The sequence below is a fragment of the Aptenodytes patagonicus genome, chromosome 3, assembly GCF_965638725.1.
Source record: "Aptenodytes patagonicus chromosome 3, bAptPat1.pri.cur, whole genome shotgun sequence".
NCBI lineage: Eukaryota > Metazoa > Chordata > Aves > Sphenisciformes > Spheniscidae > Aptenodytes > Aptenodytes patagonicus.
Genome location: NC_134951.1, coordinates 21291023 through 21311768, shown reverse-complemented (window position 1 = coordinate 21311768; position 20746 = coordinate 21291023). Strand labels below are relative to the sequence as shown.

General features: G+C 44.8%; 2 protein-coding genes across 3 annotated transcripts; both read right to left on the bottom strand.

Moving 5' to 3' along the window:
* Positions 1 to 2576: 2576 nt before the first annotated feature.
* ADI1 (acireductone dioxygenase 1) lies at positions 2577 to 7282 on the bottom strand. Its single transcript, XM_076332833.1, has 4 exons — positions 7135 to 7282; positions 6498 to 6617; positions 4724 to 4903; positions 2577 to 3000 (listed from the first exon to the last, which is right to left on the bottom strand). The coding sequence occupies exons 1-4, from the start codon at positions 7252 to 7254 to the stop codon at positions 2878 to 2880; spliced, it is 543 nt and encodes a 180-aa protein (XP_076188948.1). The 5' UTR covers positions 7255 to 7282; the 3' UTR covers positions 2577 to 2877.
* A 2546-nt stretch (positions 7283 to 9828) lies between these two features.
* On the bottom strand, positions 9829 to 19690 carry RNASEH1 (ribonuclease H1). 2 transcript variants are annotated; one of them, XM_076332830.1, is made up of 8 exons: positions 19523 to 19690; positions 19316 to 19440; positions 18574 to 18768; positions 17894 to 17993; positions 17363 to 17417; positions 16147 to 16231; positions 13530 to 13654; positions 9829 to 10261 (listed from the first exon to the last, which is right to left on the bottom strand). In XM_076332830.1, exons 1-8 carry the CDS (start codon positions 19630 to 19632, stop codon positions 10175 to 10177), a joined length of 882 nt encoding a protein of 293 aa, XP_076188945.1. In that variant the 5' UTR covers positions 19633 to 19690; the 3' UTR covers positions 9829 to 10174. The 2 variants fall into 2 exon arrangements, with proteins under 2 accessions (XP_076188945.1, XP_076188947.1); XM_076332832.1 differs by lacking the exon at positions 18574 to 18768.
* Between the last annotated feature and the right edge of the window lie 1056 nt (positions 19691 to 20746).

Sequence of the window (20746 nt, the reverse complement as noted above, 5' to 3'; positions counted from 1 at the left end):
CCTGTGTAACCGCAAGGCATTTATTGAAAACTGGACCAGCGTGTCTAAGTCTACTCTTCTCCATCTCACAGCTAAAGAAACTGAGGCACACAGTTAATGATTTGTCCTGTGTTACAGAACAAGTCAGTAGCAGCACAAGGAATAAAAGCTGATTAACAATTACACTAACACTGTTGTTCAATGTATCCTTAATGTCAGCACAAGAAAAAAAAAAAGCATACCCAAGTCAAAGTAATTTTATTAGTAACTCACAAGAGCGAATTGCTACATTTTACTGAGAGAAAACCACAGCTTTATGTACCAGGGCAGAACTAGGGAAGCTGCATACTAAAATGCTGATTATGCAAATTCATCTTATGAACATTTTTAGACAAGAATGAAGCAAGGTTTATTTTCTTTAATTAAAAACAGAATCCTACGTAGTTCATTAGCATGGATTCAGAGCAGAATGAATATTAATGTAGCCCACCTCTCCCAATTCTACCTGCCAGAAATATCAAGGGAAAAAAGGTTAGAAAATGGATTCCTGAGCAACTGTAAAGGCAACTGGCTAAAGTCACTGCAAGGCTGCTAGCATCTTTGAAAGGTCACAGTGATCAGGGAAATCTTTTTGACTGGAAAAAGGCAAATGATACTGCCACCTTCAAAAAGGCAAGAAAGAGGATCTGGGAGGCTAGAGGCTGGTCAGCCTCACCTCAGCCCCCAGGAAAATTACAGAATAAGCCGTTACTGAAGCCGTTCCAGGCACATGAAATACAAAGTGACAGTGAACAACCAGTCAACGCCAATTTACCAAGGGTGCATTCTGCCTGACCATCCAAGAGGCAATGACTGGCTCTGTGGCGGAGGGGAAACAGTGGATGTCATTCACCTTGACCACAGCAAGGCTTTCAACAGCGTGTCCCGCAGTAGCCTTGTAGCTGGACCGAGGATATGAACTACAGTATGGATGAAAAGCTTCTGGACCATCGGGCTCAAAACAATCAGTGGTTCAAGTCTAACTGTCAGGTGGCATTCAAGTGGCATTCCTCAGTAGTCAAAATTAGAGCAAAGTGTGTTGAACATCTTCCTTAACAACTCAGGGTGCAGACAGCCCAGCTAAGGGCACGGGCTTTGCCTATCCTGGAGAAGGCTGAGAGAAGACCTAACTACAGTTTCCTACTAGAGAAGGGACTGCAGAGAAGACAGTCAGGCTGTTCTCAGGCATTCAATGAAAGGGCAACAGACAACAATCACAAGCTGCAACCAGGGAGTTGACCATGGAAAACAAATGCTTGCCTACAAGAGCGGCTAAGTGCTGGAACTGGTGCCGGGACACGCTGTGGAACCTCCACCATTGGAGGTTTCCAAACCTCAAGGTCTTGAGCAACTTGGTCTAGCTTTGCAGTTGGCCTGGTATGTCCCAGGGGGTTGGACTAGATGACCTCCAAATGACCTTTCAACCTAAATTTTTCTATGATTCTGTGATTCTAAGTGTATATGTTTTCATCTTGAGGGCACTCACAACACATGAGCGGGACAACCAGGGGATCAGGCCTAGCCAGCACAGATTCATGAGAGGCAGGTCCTGCTTGACCAACCTGATCTCCTTCTATGACCAGGTGACCCGCCTAGTGGATGAGGGAAAGGCTGTGGATGTGGTCTACCTGGACTTCAGTAAGGCCTTTGACACTGTCTCCCACAGCATTCTCCTAGAGAAGCTGGCGGCTCACGGCTTAGACGGGTGTACTCTGCACTGGGTAAAAAACTGGCTGGACGGCCGGGCCCAGAGAGTTGTGGTGAATGGAGTTACATCCAGTTGGCAGCCGGTCACGAGCGGTGTTCCCCAGGGCTCAGTTTTGGGGCCGGTCTTGTTCAATATCTTTATCGATGATCTGGATGAGGGGATTGAGTGCACCCTCAGTAAGTTTGCAGATGACACCAAGTTGGGTGGGAGCGTTGATCTGCTCGAGGGTAGGAAGGCTCTGCAGAGGGATCTGGGCAGGCTGGATCGATGGGCCGAGGCCAAGTGTATGAGGTTCAAGAAGGCCAAGTGCCGGGTCCTGCACTTTGGCCACAACAACCCCATGCAGCGCTACAGGCTTGGGGAAGAGTGGCTGGAAAGCTGCCTGTCAGAAAAGGACCTGGGGGTGCTGGTTGACAGCCGGCTGAACATGAGCCAGCAGTGTGCCCAGGCGGCCAAGAAGGCCAATGGCATCCTGGCCTGTATCAGAAAGAGTGTGGCCAGCAGGAGGAGGGAAGTGATCGTGCCCCTGTACTCGGCACTGGTGAGGCCGCACCTCGAATACTGTGTTCAGTTTTGGGCCCCTCACTACAAGAAGGACGTCGAGGTGCTGGAGCGTGTCCAGAGAAGGGCAACGAGGCTGGTGAGGGGTCTGGAGAACAAGTCCTATGAGGAGCGGCTGAGGGAACTGGGGTTGTTTAGCCTGGAGAAGAGGAGGCTGAGGGGAGACCTCATGGCTCTCTACAACTACCGGAAAGGAGGTTGTAGCAAGGTGGGTGTTGGTCTCTTCTCCCAAGTAACAAGCGATAGGACGAGAGGAAATGGCCTCCAGTTGCATCAGGGGAGGTTTAGATTGGATGTGAGGAAAGATTTCTTTACTGAAAGAGAGGTTAAACATCGGAAGAGGCTGCCCAGGGAAGTGGTTGAGTCCCCATCCCTGGAGGTATTTAAAAGACGAGTAGATGAGGCACTTAGGGACATGGTTTAGTGGGCATGGTGGTGTTGGGTCGATGGTTGGACTCGATGATCTTAGAGGTCTTTTCCAACCTCAATGATTCTATGTAAATAGAAGTAGTCTAATCAGTGAAAAGCCACCAGTCACATTTATTCTGACAGGTCTTCAGGCTGTTCCACCTGTCAGGTCTCAGGCACCATTACTGTGCTTCCTCAGCCAAAAACTTCATATACTGTTTCCGAGCAGGAAAATCATCAGCCGGCCTGTTGTATGCTGTCCAGACGGGTTCTCCAACGAATAGCCTCATTGCCTTCACGTAATTCTGTCAAAGAACAAGAAGTCACAAGTAATTCAAGGGCTTCTTTCTGTGGGATCTTAATTCTGAAGTTAATTGTTTCATTTGCACTTCTGCAGCAATTTTTGAAACTATTTCAAGATGGACTGAAAGCTTCAGGCGTTCTAGGAAATTGTGCCACTATGCTGCTGTTCCTGCTCCCAGCTGCTGCAGTGGGAGATTTTGCACCTACACAGTGATGTATTTATTGTGTCATAACCAGCACCTCCAAGTCAGGCAGAGACAGTACTTCTCTTCATTTCAATGAAACCAAAAAAATCCTGTCTTATGCAAATCATTTTGCACGGGATCCACAATACTGAGCAATGCAGCATCTAATTCCTACTTGCTTAGTTAAACAAGAGCAATCAGAATACCCAAGATGGCTACACAATGCCTGAGGAACACCAGAAGTTTCAAAGTGAGGGCCATAAAGCTGAATGGGGAGTGCATAAACTACCCAAAACATAATGCTACAGGAAGCGAAAAGTCTTGAGATTCCAAAAGAAAAAGCAACAGCCCCTGCCACCAGCTAACCAAAAGAATGCCAAGTGCAAAAGTCCAGCTGTAGCAGCAGAAAATCAGGTTTTATGTCCTGCAGAAGTGCTCCAACCACTGAGTTATGGGGAACTCTCCTCTCCTCTTCTGTCCACTATGCTACAGGTTTAGACCCTACCTATTTTGTAAACACTGCTAAGTGCTTATCTTGCACCCAGGTGCTCAGCAACATCAAGAATAAAGTTAGGTACCTAAAGAACTTCGCTGCAAAATGCAAGGTTCTGGTAGTACCTAAAGAATTTACTGCGAAGATGGCACTTCCGGACTAAAGTTCCTGAAGTGGACAAACATTTAAGACTTCTTGCAGATTCAACCCATAACCCCTGACATTTTGTCTATGTAAAGAAAAAGCCTTAAACTAGCAATTGTAGCTGATGGATCTCAAAATGCAGACATGAAAAGTCGGGTTTTTCACCATAGCAGCGTATCCCTTTTTTACATATATGACAACTGCTATCTGGACAGCTGATTCAAAAGTAGACCATTCTCATGACCACGCCAGAGATGGGATTTTGCCACACAGGAGACAGCACACATTTCCCCATTTTCCAGGGGTAATGCTGAGATTACAAACATATTTATAAAAGTCCACAAGGAAATGCACACAGATAGGACTACATGTGCCAATCTCACAATCCCATTGCCAAAACTACGCTCCGAAAGCAGGTCACCTCCTGTGAAGTCAGCATCCAGTCTAGCACATGCTAGCTGCAACTAGTGGCTCTGGACCCTTAAATCCATCTTTCCCTGAAAGTGAATTTAGCACTCATGAAAAATGCCACAGCTCGACACAGATATGCTCTGTCTATCCCCACGAAGATACACAACAAGGCAACACAGAAGGATCCATCTACAACATCTCCACCTCAACCGACAGCAAGGGCAATTGTGGGAGGGACAGCTGCAGGGCTTGGCTCTCACGCCGCTGTCACGTAAGATATGCTACAGATATCATGTGGCAATGACTTGCAGGATTTGTGACCTGGAGATGAAAGGTTCAGATGCTGTGAATTATTTAGTATTTTTCATATTCCTACTTCATATTTAATACGTTTTGCTAATGAACTGCAAGTCTCAGGGCATGTAGTTACTAACGTGATATATACTCGCATGGATTTGTCATCAAAATTTACGGTAATCTATAACAACATACGTTCTCATCCAGTGTAAATCGGTGATATATGCCAGCAGGGAGGGTTATCATGTCTCCTTTTTCCATGGAAATCCGGATCCATTTGTCATCCTTGTCTCGAACATCAAAATAGCCAGATCCATCTAAGATGTAGCGAATTTCATCGTCTAGATGTAAATGTTCTTCATAAAATGTTTTTATCTAGGAACAGCAAGTATCTCTTAAAACTACTTAACACAGAAAAACTGCAAAGAAATCTGGTAGAAACACGTGGCAAAGCAGACAAAGGCTTTCAAAAGGTAACTGCGCAGTGATTTAACTAAACAGATGAGACCAACATGGTTAAAATGGCCAATCCAGCCAGCCAGACCCTGCCTCAGGACACTTCTAAGTAGGCTGTTACATTTCCTTTGGAATTTCTCTGACAAGAAACAGCAGCTATAGCTGCACATAACCAGTCTCTGAATAACAGTAATGCTTACACACGTTTGAGAGAGAGGCGGGTAAAGCTTCCCACAGCAGGATTTGGTCCTTGCAGTTGTTCAGTTTGATCATTTTGTGCCTTTTTTTTCCCCACATGCAAAAATAAAACAGAGCTACAGATTATCCCCCCTCTTTTACACTGGTGTAAGGTTGAATTAGCCCCACAGCTACTACAACTCTATGTGGAAATGCAGTTATTGCCAAACATGGCTCATCTACAGCAGTCTGATGTAAACAGCATGTCACGCCTGCCCCCACACAGTGAGCCCCAGCTCCAGGCTCTCTCCTCCCAGGCAGCAGCAGCAACATTCTCGTTTTTTCCAGAATGGTGAATTCTTTGTATATTTCACAGCACAGAACAAAACATGCTTTAAAGGTTCAATTAATATAGACCTGAGCAGGTTAGTGCACAGAGAGCAGTGCAATGCCTGGTACTATCACCTGCTCAGGCCTGGATGCTATTTAGCCATACTAGTGCAGGTGTCCCTGAGCCAGTACCGATCCAGCACGGCAAGATGAGCAAAAGTCTGTATACCCTGTCAATAATGGCCCATCTTTGTGTCAGGTAGAGCTCACCCAGGCAACCTGAGTTACTACCTAATTTACCTTCCCATCAATTTAAAACCAGTATAACACAATGGGCTTAAAATAAATTGGTAAATGGAAGTTTAATGAAAACATGGAAGTGCCACTGGGTTGCTGCCCTCAGGTCAGAGTAGTATGCCAGCACCTGGAGGCTGGGAGAAGAAAGCTCCTTCTAGGAGGCTCATCTGAGAGCCTGGCACCATTTGTATTCAGCTGTTATGAAATCGCCATGGTACCAGCTTCCCAAGGTAAAAAAAAAAAAAAAAAAAAAATCTTCTTGTACGGGAAATGTGTCCCTCTGATTCCACGAGGTGAACGTTCACTTTGAAAAGATGTATTTTGCAAGCAGCCATTAGGATGTTCCAGCCTTCAAAGCCCACGCCCAGCTGGCAACCGCCTGCCTTCATCCTGGGGAGGCTCTCCGAGGACAAGTCAGCATCGGCAGGGCTCTGCTGGTAGGAATCTTAGTTTTGTAATGACACAGTGATGGAAGCTATCCTTAAAACCTTTGAAGGCAATCTACAGAAGCAAAAGGCCACTGCTATTTTTAAAATAGTATCAAAACTACTTTTTTAATGTTACAGACTTCAGTACGGGATGTATTTTACACGTGGAAATCTCATCTTTGTGCCCCTGCTCAGGGTGTGCAGGTGTTGAGAAGCCAACTGCACACTCTAGCGGTAGACTTCAGCATGCAGATCCTCATTCAAATCAAAGACTCGCATACCTTTTCCTCATAATTTGGAAGCTTGTCTTTATGTATGGTTACTATATCCATCCAAGAATAATTTTCTGCTCTTCGAATCTCTTTCAGACATGGATCAGTCTCATAGTTATCAGCATCCAACTAAAAATTAGTCAGGGAAAAAAAAAAATGTATTCAGACACAATTGCTTAAGACATAATTCAGGACACTAACGTGGAAAAACCTGAGTTGTCAGAAGTGTCGGTGGAGGGGCAGGTCGCTCCAGGAGCAGCTAAGTTTGCTGCCAGAGGTACACAAGGTGTGCCAGCCTCCTTAGATTTACCTGCACCCAGCCCACCCCCGCACAGACACCGCCTGGGCCCCTCCTGCTGCCTCCCCCTTTCCCGGGCTCGGCAGCGCCGGCAGGCATGGACACGGCCGGTACCTGCCGCCAAGCTCCTCAGGCGAGCACCATCCCGGGCCTGCTCCCCTCCCCGCAGGGCTCTCCTCGTCCCGGCGGGTGTCGGGGCAGGCCTGAGGCGCCGCCGCCGCCTCCAGGCCCCCCGAGGCCCCGCACGGCCCCTGTCAGCGCCGGGCCCTGCCGAGCGGCGAGGCCTGCCGCAGCGCCGGGCCGCCCGTGGCGGCTCCCCCCCCGGCGGCTCCCTCCCCCCCCGCTTACTTTGCGGTAGGCGACGCCGAGGCGGCGCAGCTGCTCCAGGCTGACGGGACGGTTGGGCCGCAGGCGGTGGGGCGCCCGCTGGTCCTCCTGGGACTCGTCCATGTACCAGGCCTCCACCATCCCGCCGCCGGGCGCTCCGCTCCGCCGGGCTGGGCCCGCCCCGGCGGGGCTGCAGGGGCCGGGGCAGGGATCGGGATCGGCCCCGCACAGCCAGCCAGCCTATGGGGAGAGCCTTAAAGGGGCGCCATTTGCAACTCAAAATACGCTGAACAGGGTGTATTGTGTAGCAGACACAGCTGTTATTTTAGTGTATAGCTTTAGGCTCAACGGCACAGGTGATGAGAGCTCTCCCTGAAACACATCTGCTAGGGTAAGGGACTTCTCACCCGCACAAGCCCTCTTGGGTAACGTGCTGGTTACAGCACACATCACACCTAACTTCAACAGCAATTTTGTTTACATCTAGCCTGCCCTGGCAGTAATGGTCGAACTGAATTTACCAGTAAGTCTCAGCCTCAAAGACCAACCCACATTGCAACCTCACAATATGGAGAAATAAAAAATAAATTAGGGTAAAAAAAGAAAGTAGAGTGGCAAGACATGCTGCCCAGAAAGCTTGTGTTGTCTCCATCCACGGAGATACTCACATCCTGAGCAACCTGCTCTGGGTGACCTGCTTGTGCTGGGGTGGACAAGATGCACTCCAGCGGTCCCCTCCAGCCTCCATGGTTCTGCAATTCTATACAGTTCCATGATTCTATACAGTAAATAAACCAGCAGCCAGCTAAGCACAATGTAAGGATGGAGAAACAACTGAAAAAGAAACGATCCCTCCTTAAACATTTTTCTTCCTAAAAAAGTTTTATACTTATCAAAATGTTGTCTTAACCACTATTTCTCAGACTCTTAGAAATGTTACCAGATCCCTTTAAGTATAGTATTCAATGTATAAGCACTACTGGTTCTCGATTCTGGATAAAATTTAATTGCAAGTCCCATAACATGCAAGCTGGCGCAATGCTGGCACTGTCCGCATTTTTAGAAGCGCATCCAAATCCGTCCAGAAGTTCAGTGCCTATCCACTGAATGTCATGGCTGCTAAATGCCAACACCCTCCTGAAGTTCCAGTTCCCTGAAGAGAATGACTTGAACAGCCAACATCCTCTGTGGGTCCTCCAGCCCCTGTTAAGTCCTGTTGAGAAGTATTATTTGCTTTCCATCCTTTCATCAGCCTTAATCTTGTAACTTTCCTCTCAGCTTTCGTCCTGAATTTCCAGAGTAAGAATGATAAACATTGGTATCAAACTAACATAAAACTCCTTCCTATTAGATTTCCTATTATAATTTACCTATTAGATTCAGGTAGTAAAGTTGCTTAAATTCAGTATTACACTGATGTTATGATTTACTCACCATTATCTACAGTTCTTTTCCAAAGCTGCTCCTTCAAAAAAATACAGATTTCCATACAATAAATAGGATCTACATGTTTAACTGGAGATGTATGATAGGCAGATTATTAGATGCCACCTCTTCAGTACATTGTTTGTCACACCGTTCTGCCTCAACTAGAGATCTGATCAGGGATGATGGGGTGTTTTCCTTCAAGCCAAACTTCTAAAATAAATGAACAGATGGATAACATATACAAAAGAAGATGTGCACATATACAAAAGGAGAGGAGAAAATCTAATCAGTGCACTACCTTACCCCTAGATGAGCTTTACTGTGCAGTTTTGGATGAGAGAAAACAAATTAGAAAAACCTTACTCATCTATTAACTACTAGGTAGCCAGTTTCCTCATTCTATCACAATTCATGTGATTCTAAATAAAATACATAAGAACCCATACTTTGCTTCAATGAAGATACTGCAGTGCATGAGAACTATTAAGAAATAAAGCTTCAGCAGCTCTACCATTCTGTGTAGCAATTTACAAATACAAAAAAAAAAAATTCAGTGGCTTCTAGCTTAAGCCCTACTATTCAATGGTATGAAGGTACCTTACAAAGAAGTTGACAAAGATAACATGCCAAACCTGTTTGCTCTTCCCAGATAGATGCATAGAAAATAAAACTATGTTGATTACTGGTAATTGCTCTAATTCAAGTGCACATTAGCCATTCCATTAATCTCATCGACTGGAAAAAAAAAAAAAAATGAAGTCAAACACTTGACATCCGGAAGATCTGGAGAAGCTGATCATCTTCTAGTTCCATTTCAGATAAAAAGGCCAATTATTACTGTTGGGACAGCACTGAAGAGGAACTAACAACGCTAATGAGAAGCAGTATGCACAAAAAATTACTTAATGGAAACAGGAAGCCAGAAACAAAGAGCTTGGACATTAAGCAGCTAGAGAGAGGAGAACAGTAAAAATTCATTGCTCAAGTTTTCTTGTGACCTGGCTTTTTAGTTTGTTCATGCTACCTTGCAAAGTAAGTAACATTATAAAGAAATCTACAGATGCTTTAACCGATGATACTGTGAGGCACAGGTGAGCGCTACAAGCCCATCTGTGGAGCGGTTATTGCTAGTACCAGAACGCCAAAGCATATTAATGGACATCTCCATGTTAGATCACTGACCTCTTACCAAACCAACCAACCCCAAAGCCCCCCCACCCCCAACTGTTTTGGGCTGTTAATATATACCTCTGTACAAAAAATTAATTTATTTCACTAAGAGGAAAATACAGAACACTTAGGATAAAGATTTATTATTACTTCTTCAGAAGTCTGTCTTTACAGTGAATTCAGAAGTCTACAAGACAGCTAAAAACACTGACCACGGCCCTTCAGTAAGATGGAGAAAAACCAAACACTCTTTATCATCAACTAAATATTGACTCGATTGTGAAACAAACACTATAGAAGAAAACGTGGGTTTTTTCTCCCCAGAAGTTGGTATATGTTTAACACTTCAGGCCAGAAGGAAGTACAGTTCAAAGTTCAACTCCAAAACAACTACAGCAGTTCAAGTTGTCACTGTGGTGTTGGTCCTTTTCCTCCCACTGCAACAGTCTCTAGTCCCAGTACGTCAGGACTTTGGTTTACTAGCTCCTTCTCTTGCTAGTCTATCAGCTTCTTCATTTCCTTGGAAGCCAGCATGACCAGGAATATGCATCTGTTAGGACAAAAGTACAGGAGCGTTAGATATGCAAGAAATCAAGAAAAAAGTACATACATGAAATCTGATCACGCAACACCCTTTCATTCATAGTACAGTAGCACCTCCTTAGAGGCCCTCTCCTCACATTTAGTCCTTATGTGTTCTTTCCAGGAATGTTCATAGCCTCCCTTCCTCTAAGAAAGTCTTGCAAATTGTGAAAATCATCTTTATGGGAAGCAGTGAACTGGGTAAGGACCACCTAACCCAGCCTTTAAGAAATGCAGTCAACAGCTCCAACTCAAAATTCCCACTTTCAGAGAAGAGAGAAAAAACTATCTGCATTCAGTGCTTAAACCAAGTTAATCTTTTTTCCAGAAAGCCAGAGACCTCTATGCCACTAACAGCCTTGGTGGTTACAGCACTCACTTAGGACACAAGAATAGGGTATGAAAAGAATCTCTCAATTTTCAGATGTCCTAACTGTCCATCCTTCAATTAGGAACTGAAAACACTTTCAACCCTAAGCCCATCCTTGTCACAAGTAAGGGTGGAGGAGCGTGGGGGAAGAAGGAGAGGAAGAAAATCAAGCTTGCTATTTGACAAGATCTGAGAGGGGACAAGCATGAGGCGTGTGCGAGATGGCATTGGGTTTACATGGCAAGGTTTTGGTACCAGGTGGGGGGTTGCAGGGGTGGCCTCTGTGAGAAGACACCAGGGGCGGCCCCAGCATCGGAGAGAGCCAGTTCCAGCTGGCTCCAAAATGGACCCACTGCAGGACACAGCTGAGCCCATCAGCAAAACCAGTGTCTCCTCTGTGGTAACACATTTAAGAAAGTGTAAAAATGCTGCACAGCAGCTGGAGAGAGGAGTGAGAATATGTGAGAGGAACAGCCCTGCAGACACCAAGGTCAGTGAAGAAGGAGGGGGAGGAGGTGCTCCAGGCACCGGAGCAGAGATTCCCCTGCAGCTTGTGGTGAAGACCATGGTGAGGCAGGTCGTCCCCCTGCAGCCCATGGAAGTTAACGGTGGAGCAGATATCCACGCGCAGCCCGTGGAGGACTCCACACCTCAGCAGGCAGATTACCATAATAAAGTGTATGCATACATTGCTCCTCCTGAAATAAAAATCTTCCCAAGTTTAAGAGATTCAGGTGTAAGAAGTGTGCATAAAGCAACATATTTTTTTTATTACGTAAAATACTCTAAGGACAGCTGAACTTTGGTCTTAGTTTTAAATTTTTTACACTTTCTTCTCCTCAATAGACAATAGGAGTAGCTATATAAAATCTAGTCAGCCTTTAAATTGGAGTCACCAACTCTGAAACACAGAACAAAATGAATCATAGAATCATTAAGAAAAGACCTCTAAGATCATCGAGTCCAACCGTCAACCCAACACCACTATGCCCACTAAACCATGTCCCTAAGTGCCTCATCTACTCGTCTTTTAAATACCTCCAGGGATGGGGACTCCACCACTTCCCTAGGCAGCCTCTTCCAATGTTTAACCACTCTTTCAGTAAAGAAATTGTTCCTCACGTCCAATCTAAACTTCCCCTGGCGCAACTTGAGGCCATTTCCTCTTGTCCTATCGCTAGTTACTTGGGAGAAGAGACCAACACCCACCTCGCTACAACCTCCTTTCCGGTAGTTGTAGAGAGCGATGAGGTCTCCCCTCAGCCTCCTCTTCTCCAGGCTAAACAACCCCAGTTCCCTCAGCCGCTCCTCATAGGACTTGTTCTCCAGACCCCTCACCAGCCTCGTTGCCCTTCTCTGGACATGCTCCAGCACCTCAACGTCCTTCTTGTAGTGAGGGGCCCAAAACTGAACACAGTATTCGAGGTGCGGCCTCACCAGGGCCGAGTACAGGGGCACGATCACTTCCCTCCTCCTGCTGGCCACACTATTTCTGATACAGGCCAGGATGCCATTGGCCTTCTTGGCCGCCTGGGCACACTGCCGGCTCATGTTCAGCGGGCTGTCAACCAGCACCCCCAGGTCCTTTTCCAACAGGCAGCTTTCCAGCCACTCTTCCCCAAGCCTGTAGCGCTGCATGGGGTTCTTGTGGCCGAAGTGCAGGACCCGGCACTTGGCCTTCTTGAACCTCATACACGGCCTTGGCCCATCAACCCAGCCTGTCCAGGTCCCTCTGCAGAGCCTTCCTACCCTCGAGCAGACCAACGCTCCCGCCCAACTTGGCGTCGTCTGCAAACTTACTGAGGGTGCACTCAATCCCCTCATCCAGATCATTGATAAAGATATTGAACAAGACCAGCCCCAAAACTGAGCCCTGGGGAACACCGCTCGTGACCGGCCGCCAACTGGATTGAACTCCATTCACCACAACTCTCTGGGCCCAGACGTCCAGCCAGTTTTTTACCCAGTGCAGAGTACACCTGTCTAAGCCGTGAGCCACCAAATTCATTCTACCAATGAATGGAAGAATATATGCAATAGATTTCCCATAGAAAAAGTGCACATTAAAGATCTACATCATCCTATCTTCTACAGAGTAAAGACAGAAGCCCAATAAATATGCCATTAGCAGCCATGAAGTCAATGGTACAGAGATTTATTTCTAGAATCAGTAGTCTTATACCACAATTAGAGTAAAATTTAGGAGGGGAGGGAATATATCCCCTACAATGTTTAGTGTTGATATTAGAGGTTACAGAAAAATACATTTTACCAGGAATACCTATATAGAAGTTGTTTTACTTCTTTACTGGCGAGTGAAACAATTTAAAACTTAAAAATGGGTAAAGACCTTTCTGTGCCCAGTTTTCTCAGAAAAAACACAGTTAAGGTACAGAAAACTAGATTTAGTTTATTTGGGGTTATACTCTCAGTTTTCCCAGCTTAAAGACACTCATGTGATTGAGTTACACCAACGAACGAGCATCTTAAGAGTTCTGAAAAGCAAATCCAGAAATTCAGCTATGACTTAAAAAGACAGTTATGTTTTAAGCTTAGATTTCCAGGAACAGAAATGTCATCTACTAACAGTACTAACAAACTAAAAATAATTATTGCAGGCATTTTCTAAGTAGTAACAAGAGATAGAAAACAAATATAAACTTGCATTTTAATAAATGAAATACTGGTTCCAAGAGCCTAGGTTATGTTGCTTATTTGCTTTAAATAAAACAAGCAGCTTTTCTGTATTTATGGTTTTACTTATGGATGTACAATATTATGCTCTATAAAATTCCTAGTTATGGTCATACTTGCAAGTTTTTACAAGAAGCGTGTTTAAGATGTCATTAAGAAATGAGGTGCTTACCCACTGAATCTCTATGCCTTTTGATAGATTATCAAGTCTTTCAAAATCTTCTTTATTTATTACACTTCCTCCTGAACTTGTTCTCCAGCCATTTGTTTTCCAGTTGTCAACCCAGCTGGTAATACCTATGCAAATGGAACATTACCATAAAAATGCTATTAAAGAAGCCAGCAAGGATCAAGACGGAGCAAACAGCCTTTTAACAAGACGTTAACTCTGTACAAAGTCTCAGGCAAAGACACCGGAGATGGAAGATATTCTTGTTTGGTTCTCCACTACTGTCTTTCAGGACTGTTATTTTTCCATTATTACTTCAATTACCCTACCATGTTTTCCCGAACAGATATTTGCATAGAGGAAAAACAGATGGCCACCTGTCTTATGGCTTCTGCATGCTAAACAGAATCCTTCAGAGAATAGCCACATAAGCAGATTTCTACAGAACAAGATTTAACACTCTGGCCATCCCTTGCTGGCCAGAAAATTTACTATATTACTCCTTAAATAAGGATTTTTTTTTTTTTAAATATCTTCACTAGTCTTGACAGTGTAAGACACCCTTACTGCTCTCACGACAAACAGACCTGAACCAAATAGAGAATCACCAATCTTGCACACCAAACCTCCTAAAAAACAAACCACATCCATTTGTACTTAACCACAATCCTCCTTCTCTGGCATTTTAAAAAATAACTCCTAGACACATTTACAAAATAGCTTTGATTAAAAAAGAGTGGAACCTGCACCACAGTGACCCAAAACGCAAGAGCAAACTGCAAGCAAAAACAAAGACACCAAGACATCACACCTAAAGATTCGTCTTTTCCTCCCTCATACTTAAGTCTCACACCAAAGTTTAACAGGAATTTCACCTGACACAGCAACTTTCCTCCTTCGTAACACCAGTTTCACAGACAAGATGGTATAGACTTTTCTCCCACAAAACAAAGAATTGCAAAGATGTTTCATTGCTCCTTAATGCTTTGAACTTGCTTCCTGCAACAAATGATGCACTTGGATTCTATTGATCAGCATGCAACACCCAGTCCCGAAGAGTAGAGACTCTTCCTTTTACTCTTCCCTTTTCCAGAATGCTTCTAGCAGAGACTAAAAAAAACCACCACCACCAAGGGGGGGTGTGTGTGGAAACCACCACACACACGTTCTGCTCCTATAGGAAATGCTATACCTAAATCTTTTGGGGAAAATAAGCTACTCAAATGAGATTTACAAGATGATCCCTAGGGAGAAGCAATGGAAAATTCCTTTAAGTTTTTTCTTAACATTTACAAACTAGAATCAGGACAGAGCACAAGTCCTCGACACTTTTCACTTCTGGACAGAACCTCTTTCATGCACATGCAAGCTAACAGAATTTGAAACAAGCAGCAAGTGACAGCTCCAGCAACTTCTTCCTTGACTAGCAGTCACTTGTTCCAACTCAGTAGCTTTCTGTCCTTTCTAGGGTATTGCTACTCAAGGTGACATCAGAGTTTTTCAAGGTAAGTTTTGCTTTACTTCTAAACATGAGCCACCTGAAAAAGGAAAAAAATTATGCTCTTCTCTCATACTCCTCCACTTTCAGAAATCATGGGGGGCTTCTGGAAAGCAGAATTACTTATTTGGAGGAAAAGATACACAGATTTTTCACATAAAAAACATTTATTTGCTTTATAAATATATATCCACAAGCAATGAAACAGATAATTACTTTCAGTGTTAGCACTCAAGTATAGGAAGTTATGCTAAGAACAAGATACTCGCATTCCTTCTTCCCTCCGAAAAAAACCAAAGTGTGAAAGTGCAACATTTAATTTTCAATCAAAAAGTTGCAGTAAGATTTTGTTTAATGTTATTAAAAAAAAACAACAAAACAAACCAACTCTAAAGTGATCTGGAAACGGCAAACACATGTACTCCCTTTGTAAAAATGTGAAATATAAAGAAAAAATACTTATGCAGTTCCAAATCACCACAGGAGTAAGATCTGAAGATCTCGGGGAAAGAGGAAGAAGTTTTATTCAGAAATTAAGTCTTACTGGCTGCTTCATACGGTATTTATAGGGAATAAAATTAGTTTTTCCAAATCTTTGAATGAAGGTGAAACTTTAAATACATACTCTGAGCACATATCATCCCTGGCTAGTCTTCTAGTGTAGCCCGAAAGCTTGGAAGTGTAGTCTACATGTAAAAAGCAAGGAAACTTTAATGTACTTCACATATGTGTATTAAGACAGCCTCTCCAATCCAACAAACAAAAAAACTACAGGGTTACTACACCAACTTCCTAGTGCTTTCCTGAGTACGTCCTTAACAGACTATACATGAACAACAGTTTTTCTAGACTTTGTGTCATACTGAATACCATAAGACAAAAATCCTGTAGTTACTTCTGTCAGCCTTTACTGTAACAGGCACTTTGTCTCTACTTGTATTTCATGCAGTTAGCAGGTGATCCCTGTAATATTCTGAAGCTTTTCCCCCAGGCAGTCATGAGTATTGAAATAAGTTATGCATATCCCTCTCCCCAGGACTCAGTATGTTCTGTGGGCCTTCTGTAATGAAATAGCATGCAGCATGTCTTGAAGAATCAGGAAAACTACAATTGTTAACTTACCATTAATAGTGAACTTGCTATCAGTGTAGATAATTAGTTTCTTGATGTTTTGACTCTTTGCTTGCTCTATTGCTTTGCAGGCTGCCTTAAGAACATTTCAATAGAATCACAGTTCAGAACAGGATTTGAACACATGCAATTAAAATACCAGCAAAGTACCTGATGCTAACACAGAATTACAAAGAATATTACTGTAATCTCTCCATCAATGAGTATCAACATGCTTTAGAGCAAGAGGTTCCCAACACTGTGCATGCAGACGACCACTTAAGTGGCTCCCTGTTTGCCTGATTCATTAAGTTTCATGGCAAAAAAAAACCCCAAAACATTCTGAAGTTCAACTCTGTACTAGAGGAGTAGCTCTCTGCCCAATTTTCTAACTATCAAAGCCTCCATCAACTGCACGCCAAGTTTTAGGCATTTTCTTCGTAACTTTAAGGAGGAAGGATTCATACCAGTTCCAACAGTCTGGAACCCCTAAAAGGTTGTTTGGGTTTTTCTGGTGCTATGAAATATAGTAAAAGGGAGAAGTGACTGGGTCTGGATGTAGGGCTGAAAAGCTCTTTAGTGACAAATTTGACCCTTGGCACACCACCATTATCTCTGCTTGTCCCTCACTAAAATGAACTTCCTGTAGTTTTTAAGCAGATCAATTTCTCATTTCAGTTCATCTCCAAACACACAGTGCAGGAGAGCAGCAGTACCAGAATTAAGATGAGGTGAGAAGGGGAGACTAAATCTGCTGTTGCCAACAGAAGTTTACTTCAGAAATAACAGAAGTTACTCCTGAGTGCCTAGAATTGTTTGTTATATTTATCTAAGGAATATGACACTCTGATCCCATCACAATAAGAAGCCGATTCTCCTCTTAACCGCTGCTCAGCAGCCCTAACCCCAAGGTCTGAGACACGCACATTAAAAATGCAAAGGATACTATACAGATTTGAGAACCAGGCTTTCCTAATGCAAGGCTGTTTTAAATAGTTGTGCTTGGCCTGATGATAATTGGGAATTCTCAAGGTGAATTACCTTGTTCAAAACCAATAAAGATCAATGAAACTTGAAGAGAATGATCTGTTTCAAGTCATAACTCCTGACATTTTGTGTACTTCCCTCACAGCTCCATAACTGGTTTCTGAAGGCCAGAGTTGAAATAGTCATAAGCATGCTACTGCAGTCTAACATGCAGAAGCATTTTAGGACATTTACTACTTACATGTATTTCTGCTCTTTGATTAGTCTGCCGTCCAGGAAGTCTTTCACTGGTGTTTCTGTGTCCAAGGAATGAGTAGTGGATTAGTTACCCCAAATATTCAGAATGGTGTATAATGACTACCCATTAGAAAAATAAATACGAGAGCTGCTTTTCTTTTTATAAAGGAGGATGAATAGATATTCTAGCTCTAACTTCCACCTGCACAGTGCAACCTGCATATTTGGACCTGCCATCAATATGCAACTATATTTGTTGTCTTCTGTGCACACCTACACCTATTTTAAAACTTTCTGCATCACTTGAATTATAGCTTCAGCCCCTAAAAGTATTATTTCCAGTTGATTTTCCCCACATTCTTACCTCCCAGAGAAACGGATTTCTCTTTTCCCCTCAGTAACTCACTAGTCTCATAGCACTGTTATTATGAGTCTTTACAGCAGGGTTACATATTCAAAAGGAGGCTGGTATTGTAAATCACACACAAAACAAACAGTAATATATTTAAAAAAAAGAATCAATCCAGATACTTACAAAGGGTGGCCTGGTCCCCAGTAGACACCTATTCCAGCACGTGCCCTATTACGTCCATTACCTGAGCAACAACCATCTGTATAAACGACTGCAAAGTCACCTACAAAAGAATTACCAAAAGCAGAAGTTAAAGCACTCCTTCAAGGACGTACTCTTTAAGCAAAAAGAAATGTCTGCCAGCAGATTAATCCCCAAAACTTCCCTCCCCAGAGAGCCCTTCAAAAAGTTAACTACAGAAGCCATGTAAATTTGTAATGCGAAACACCAGAAGTCCCACTGCAGCTTCACACCCTCAACTGGTGTCAGATTAGTCAGCCCCAAGTTCCATATTCTCACTACAGTTCCCATCTTCTTCAGTCAACTTAAAACTTCCCAGCTGTATCTGTATATTTAAATATAGTCTGTAATCCAGACACACATAAAATCACACCTACAACGATCAGATTACGCTAGATGTTGATACCAGTTAAAGCCAATTAAAATTACACTGAAAGACAATGTGAACAAATATATCATTACATGGAAATGCTCACATTTCCATTTTAAAGAGAAACAATGTTACGCTAGGCCTGATGCTGCCACGCACAAACCTCCCCAAAAGCTTTCTAATAATTACACTTGTTACTTATGAAAGAGTGCAAAGAACTGAAAAGAATTACAGGAATAATGAAAGACCTCACCCATATATGAAAATTTATCTTCACTGACTGTTGGCACTGAGTATACTTCATCATGTTTTACACGCTTTACAATACGTTCTTCACTTGTAGACTGTTCATATGGCCTTTTGCATGTATTGCAACACAAGAGGTTTATTTCTGATTCCTCTCTCTGGCTACCATTTTCCTGTCTTACAGCTGGAGGACCGTGTGCCCCTTCCAAAAAAAAAAAAAAGTTCAACTATATATAAGATCAAATTTTATTTGAAACGACTGCTTCTAAAGACGACAGTTATCACTTATTAGCAACGCTAGTCTGTTAACTGACACCATCCCGAGCTATTATGCAAAAAATATTACAGCATGCACCACTCATTCTTGATCCTAGATCAAACTGCAGTGGAGACACACGCGTAACGGCCCTTAAAACGGACGTGGTACAAGCAACGCTCTCCAAGCACCTACAGAAATACGCTCATTGCACAGGCACCTCCACCGCGGTGCCTGGAGGGCAGGGCCACCGCTGCACTTACCACCGCGGCATTCCGCCCGCTACAAGCCGTCCACCGGAAGATAAACAGAAGCTGCTACCCACGTTTAGCCAGAAGCCGCACTGTAGACACAGACGCCACCCAGAAGCCGGGCGGGCTGTGCCAGCAGCGCAGCGCAGCGCAGCCTCCCCCGCCCCGCCCTTGCCCGACGGGCCGCCCTCCCCTCCCGCCCGGGCGGAGGTGAGGCGGGAGGCGAGGGGAGGACGAGCTACCTGCCGGCTCGGGCTGCTGCGGCCCCGGAAGATCGGCGCGCACGAAGGCCCAGGCGTCCTTCTCGGTGGCGAACTTCTTGAAGCTAGCGGAAGGGAACTTGTTCACCTGCTCCTGACACTCCGCCCTGCAACACAGGGGGCGGGGGTGAGGCTGGCCCGGGACCGGCCCGGCGGCGGCTCCCCGCGCTGCCCGGCCGCGGCCCTTACCAGGTGCGGTAGACGCCCGTCCGCCGGCCCTTGCGCACCGCGTAGAACATGCTATCGCCCTTGGAGACAAAACAGGAGTGACTGAGCACCGCCACGAGCCACCGCAACATGGCGCAGCCCCGCCGCCATCCGCGCCCCCGCCCCGCGGCCGCCGCCACCACACCACACCACACCCCGCCGCAGCCGCAGCGCCGCACGCCCGTGGGCCGCGCCCCGCCCCCAGCCCCTTCCTGCGCATGCGTGGCGGCCAGCGAGGTAGCGGCAGGGCGGGCGCCCTGAGGGCTTCCCTACGAGCCGCGAGAGAGGCCAAAATTACTGGAAAAGACCAGCGTTTGGGGTTTTGGGGGTTGTTTTTGTTTCCCCTCCCGTAACAACGGTATTTTAAAAGCCATCTAAATCAGCTTTTGTTGTACGAGATGTATGACATCACAGAGTTTACACAAACTCCTCATTCTGAAAGCCCCAGTTACTAAAAGACAAATGAAATCTCACAGGTGCCCTCAGCTGAAGTTGTCCCCCGCCAGCCCAAATAACGGTCCCGGTCCTGCGATCAGCTCCGGCGGCTTCTTGGTCCCTAACGAGTCATTAAAACGACTGGTGCACCAGCCGGGAGTGAACGTACCCTACAACCTGCTGCACACTCGCCCTTCTCAGCTTGACAAGAACCTGAGGAAGGATTGTCACTGAAAGATGCGCAAGCATCAACATATTTAGCACATCCAAAAGTCTAGAGCTGAAGAAGGTCATTGAACTGGTTCTCACCCTGCTATTTAAATCAAGGGCTCCTGGTAAGCGTCTTCCAGCTGAGCCCTGTACTGTGATGGCCTCCGAAGTAACGAGAACCACCTTGTCCAAGCAGGTTAAAGTTCAAACTGTTGCCTGCTGGAATCTGCTGTCACATACCCTCGTACTGGGACTGTCATGTACTTGGAGACCAAAGCTGGGATGTCTGGGTATGTGCTGAATTCAGTGCCTCAGCTGAGCTTCTGACGAGATCAAAGTACAGAAGATGGGGGCACAGGTATGACTGCCTCCAGAAACAGCCCAATGTATATATGCTGCTGCGTTTTCAGCTGCTGGATTTCCCTCGTAGCTCTAATACGGATGTATTGCGACAAAGCCAACCTCAAGATGCCAGAGCCGTAGAGCGTTGTATTCAGATTTACAAGGGTGGCCTTGTAAAATGCCAAGAATGTGAATCACTGATGTCCATTTTGCCTTCAT

Bases quoted from the DNA above. Each gene is read 5' to 3' on its own strand.
- ADI1 (XM_076332833.1), bottom strand. From the start codon at position 7,254: ATGGTGGAGGCCTGGTACATGGACGAGTCCCAGGAGGACCAGCGGGCG. The intron at 4,904-6,497 runs GTATGCGAGTCT...TGCTGTTCCTAG, and splicing joins TTCCAAATTATGAGGAAAAG to ATAAAAACATTTTATGAAGA. The intron at 3,001-4,723 runs GTATGTTGTTAT...GTTCTTTGACAG, and splicing joins GATTTACACTGGATGAGAAC to AATTACGTGAAGGCAATGAG.
- RNASEH1 (XM_076332830.1), bottom strand. From the start codon at position 19,632: ATGTTGCGGTGGCTCGTGGCGGTGCTCAGTCACTCCTGTTTTGTCTCC. The intron at 18,769-19,315 runs GTAGCTCGTCCT...TTTTTTTGGAAG, and splicing joins GCAGCAGCCCGAGCCGGCAG to GGGCACACGGTCCTCCAGCT. The intron at 17,994-18,573 runs GTGAGGTCTTTC...ATTCTTTTGTAG, and splicing joins AGATAAATTTTCATATATGG to GTGACTTTGCAGTCGTTTAT.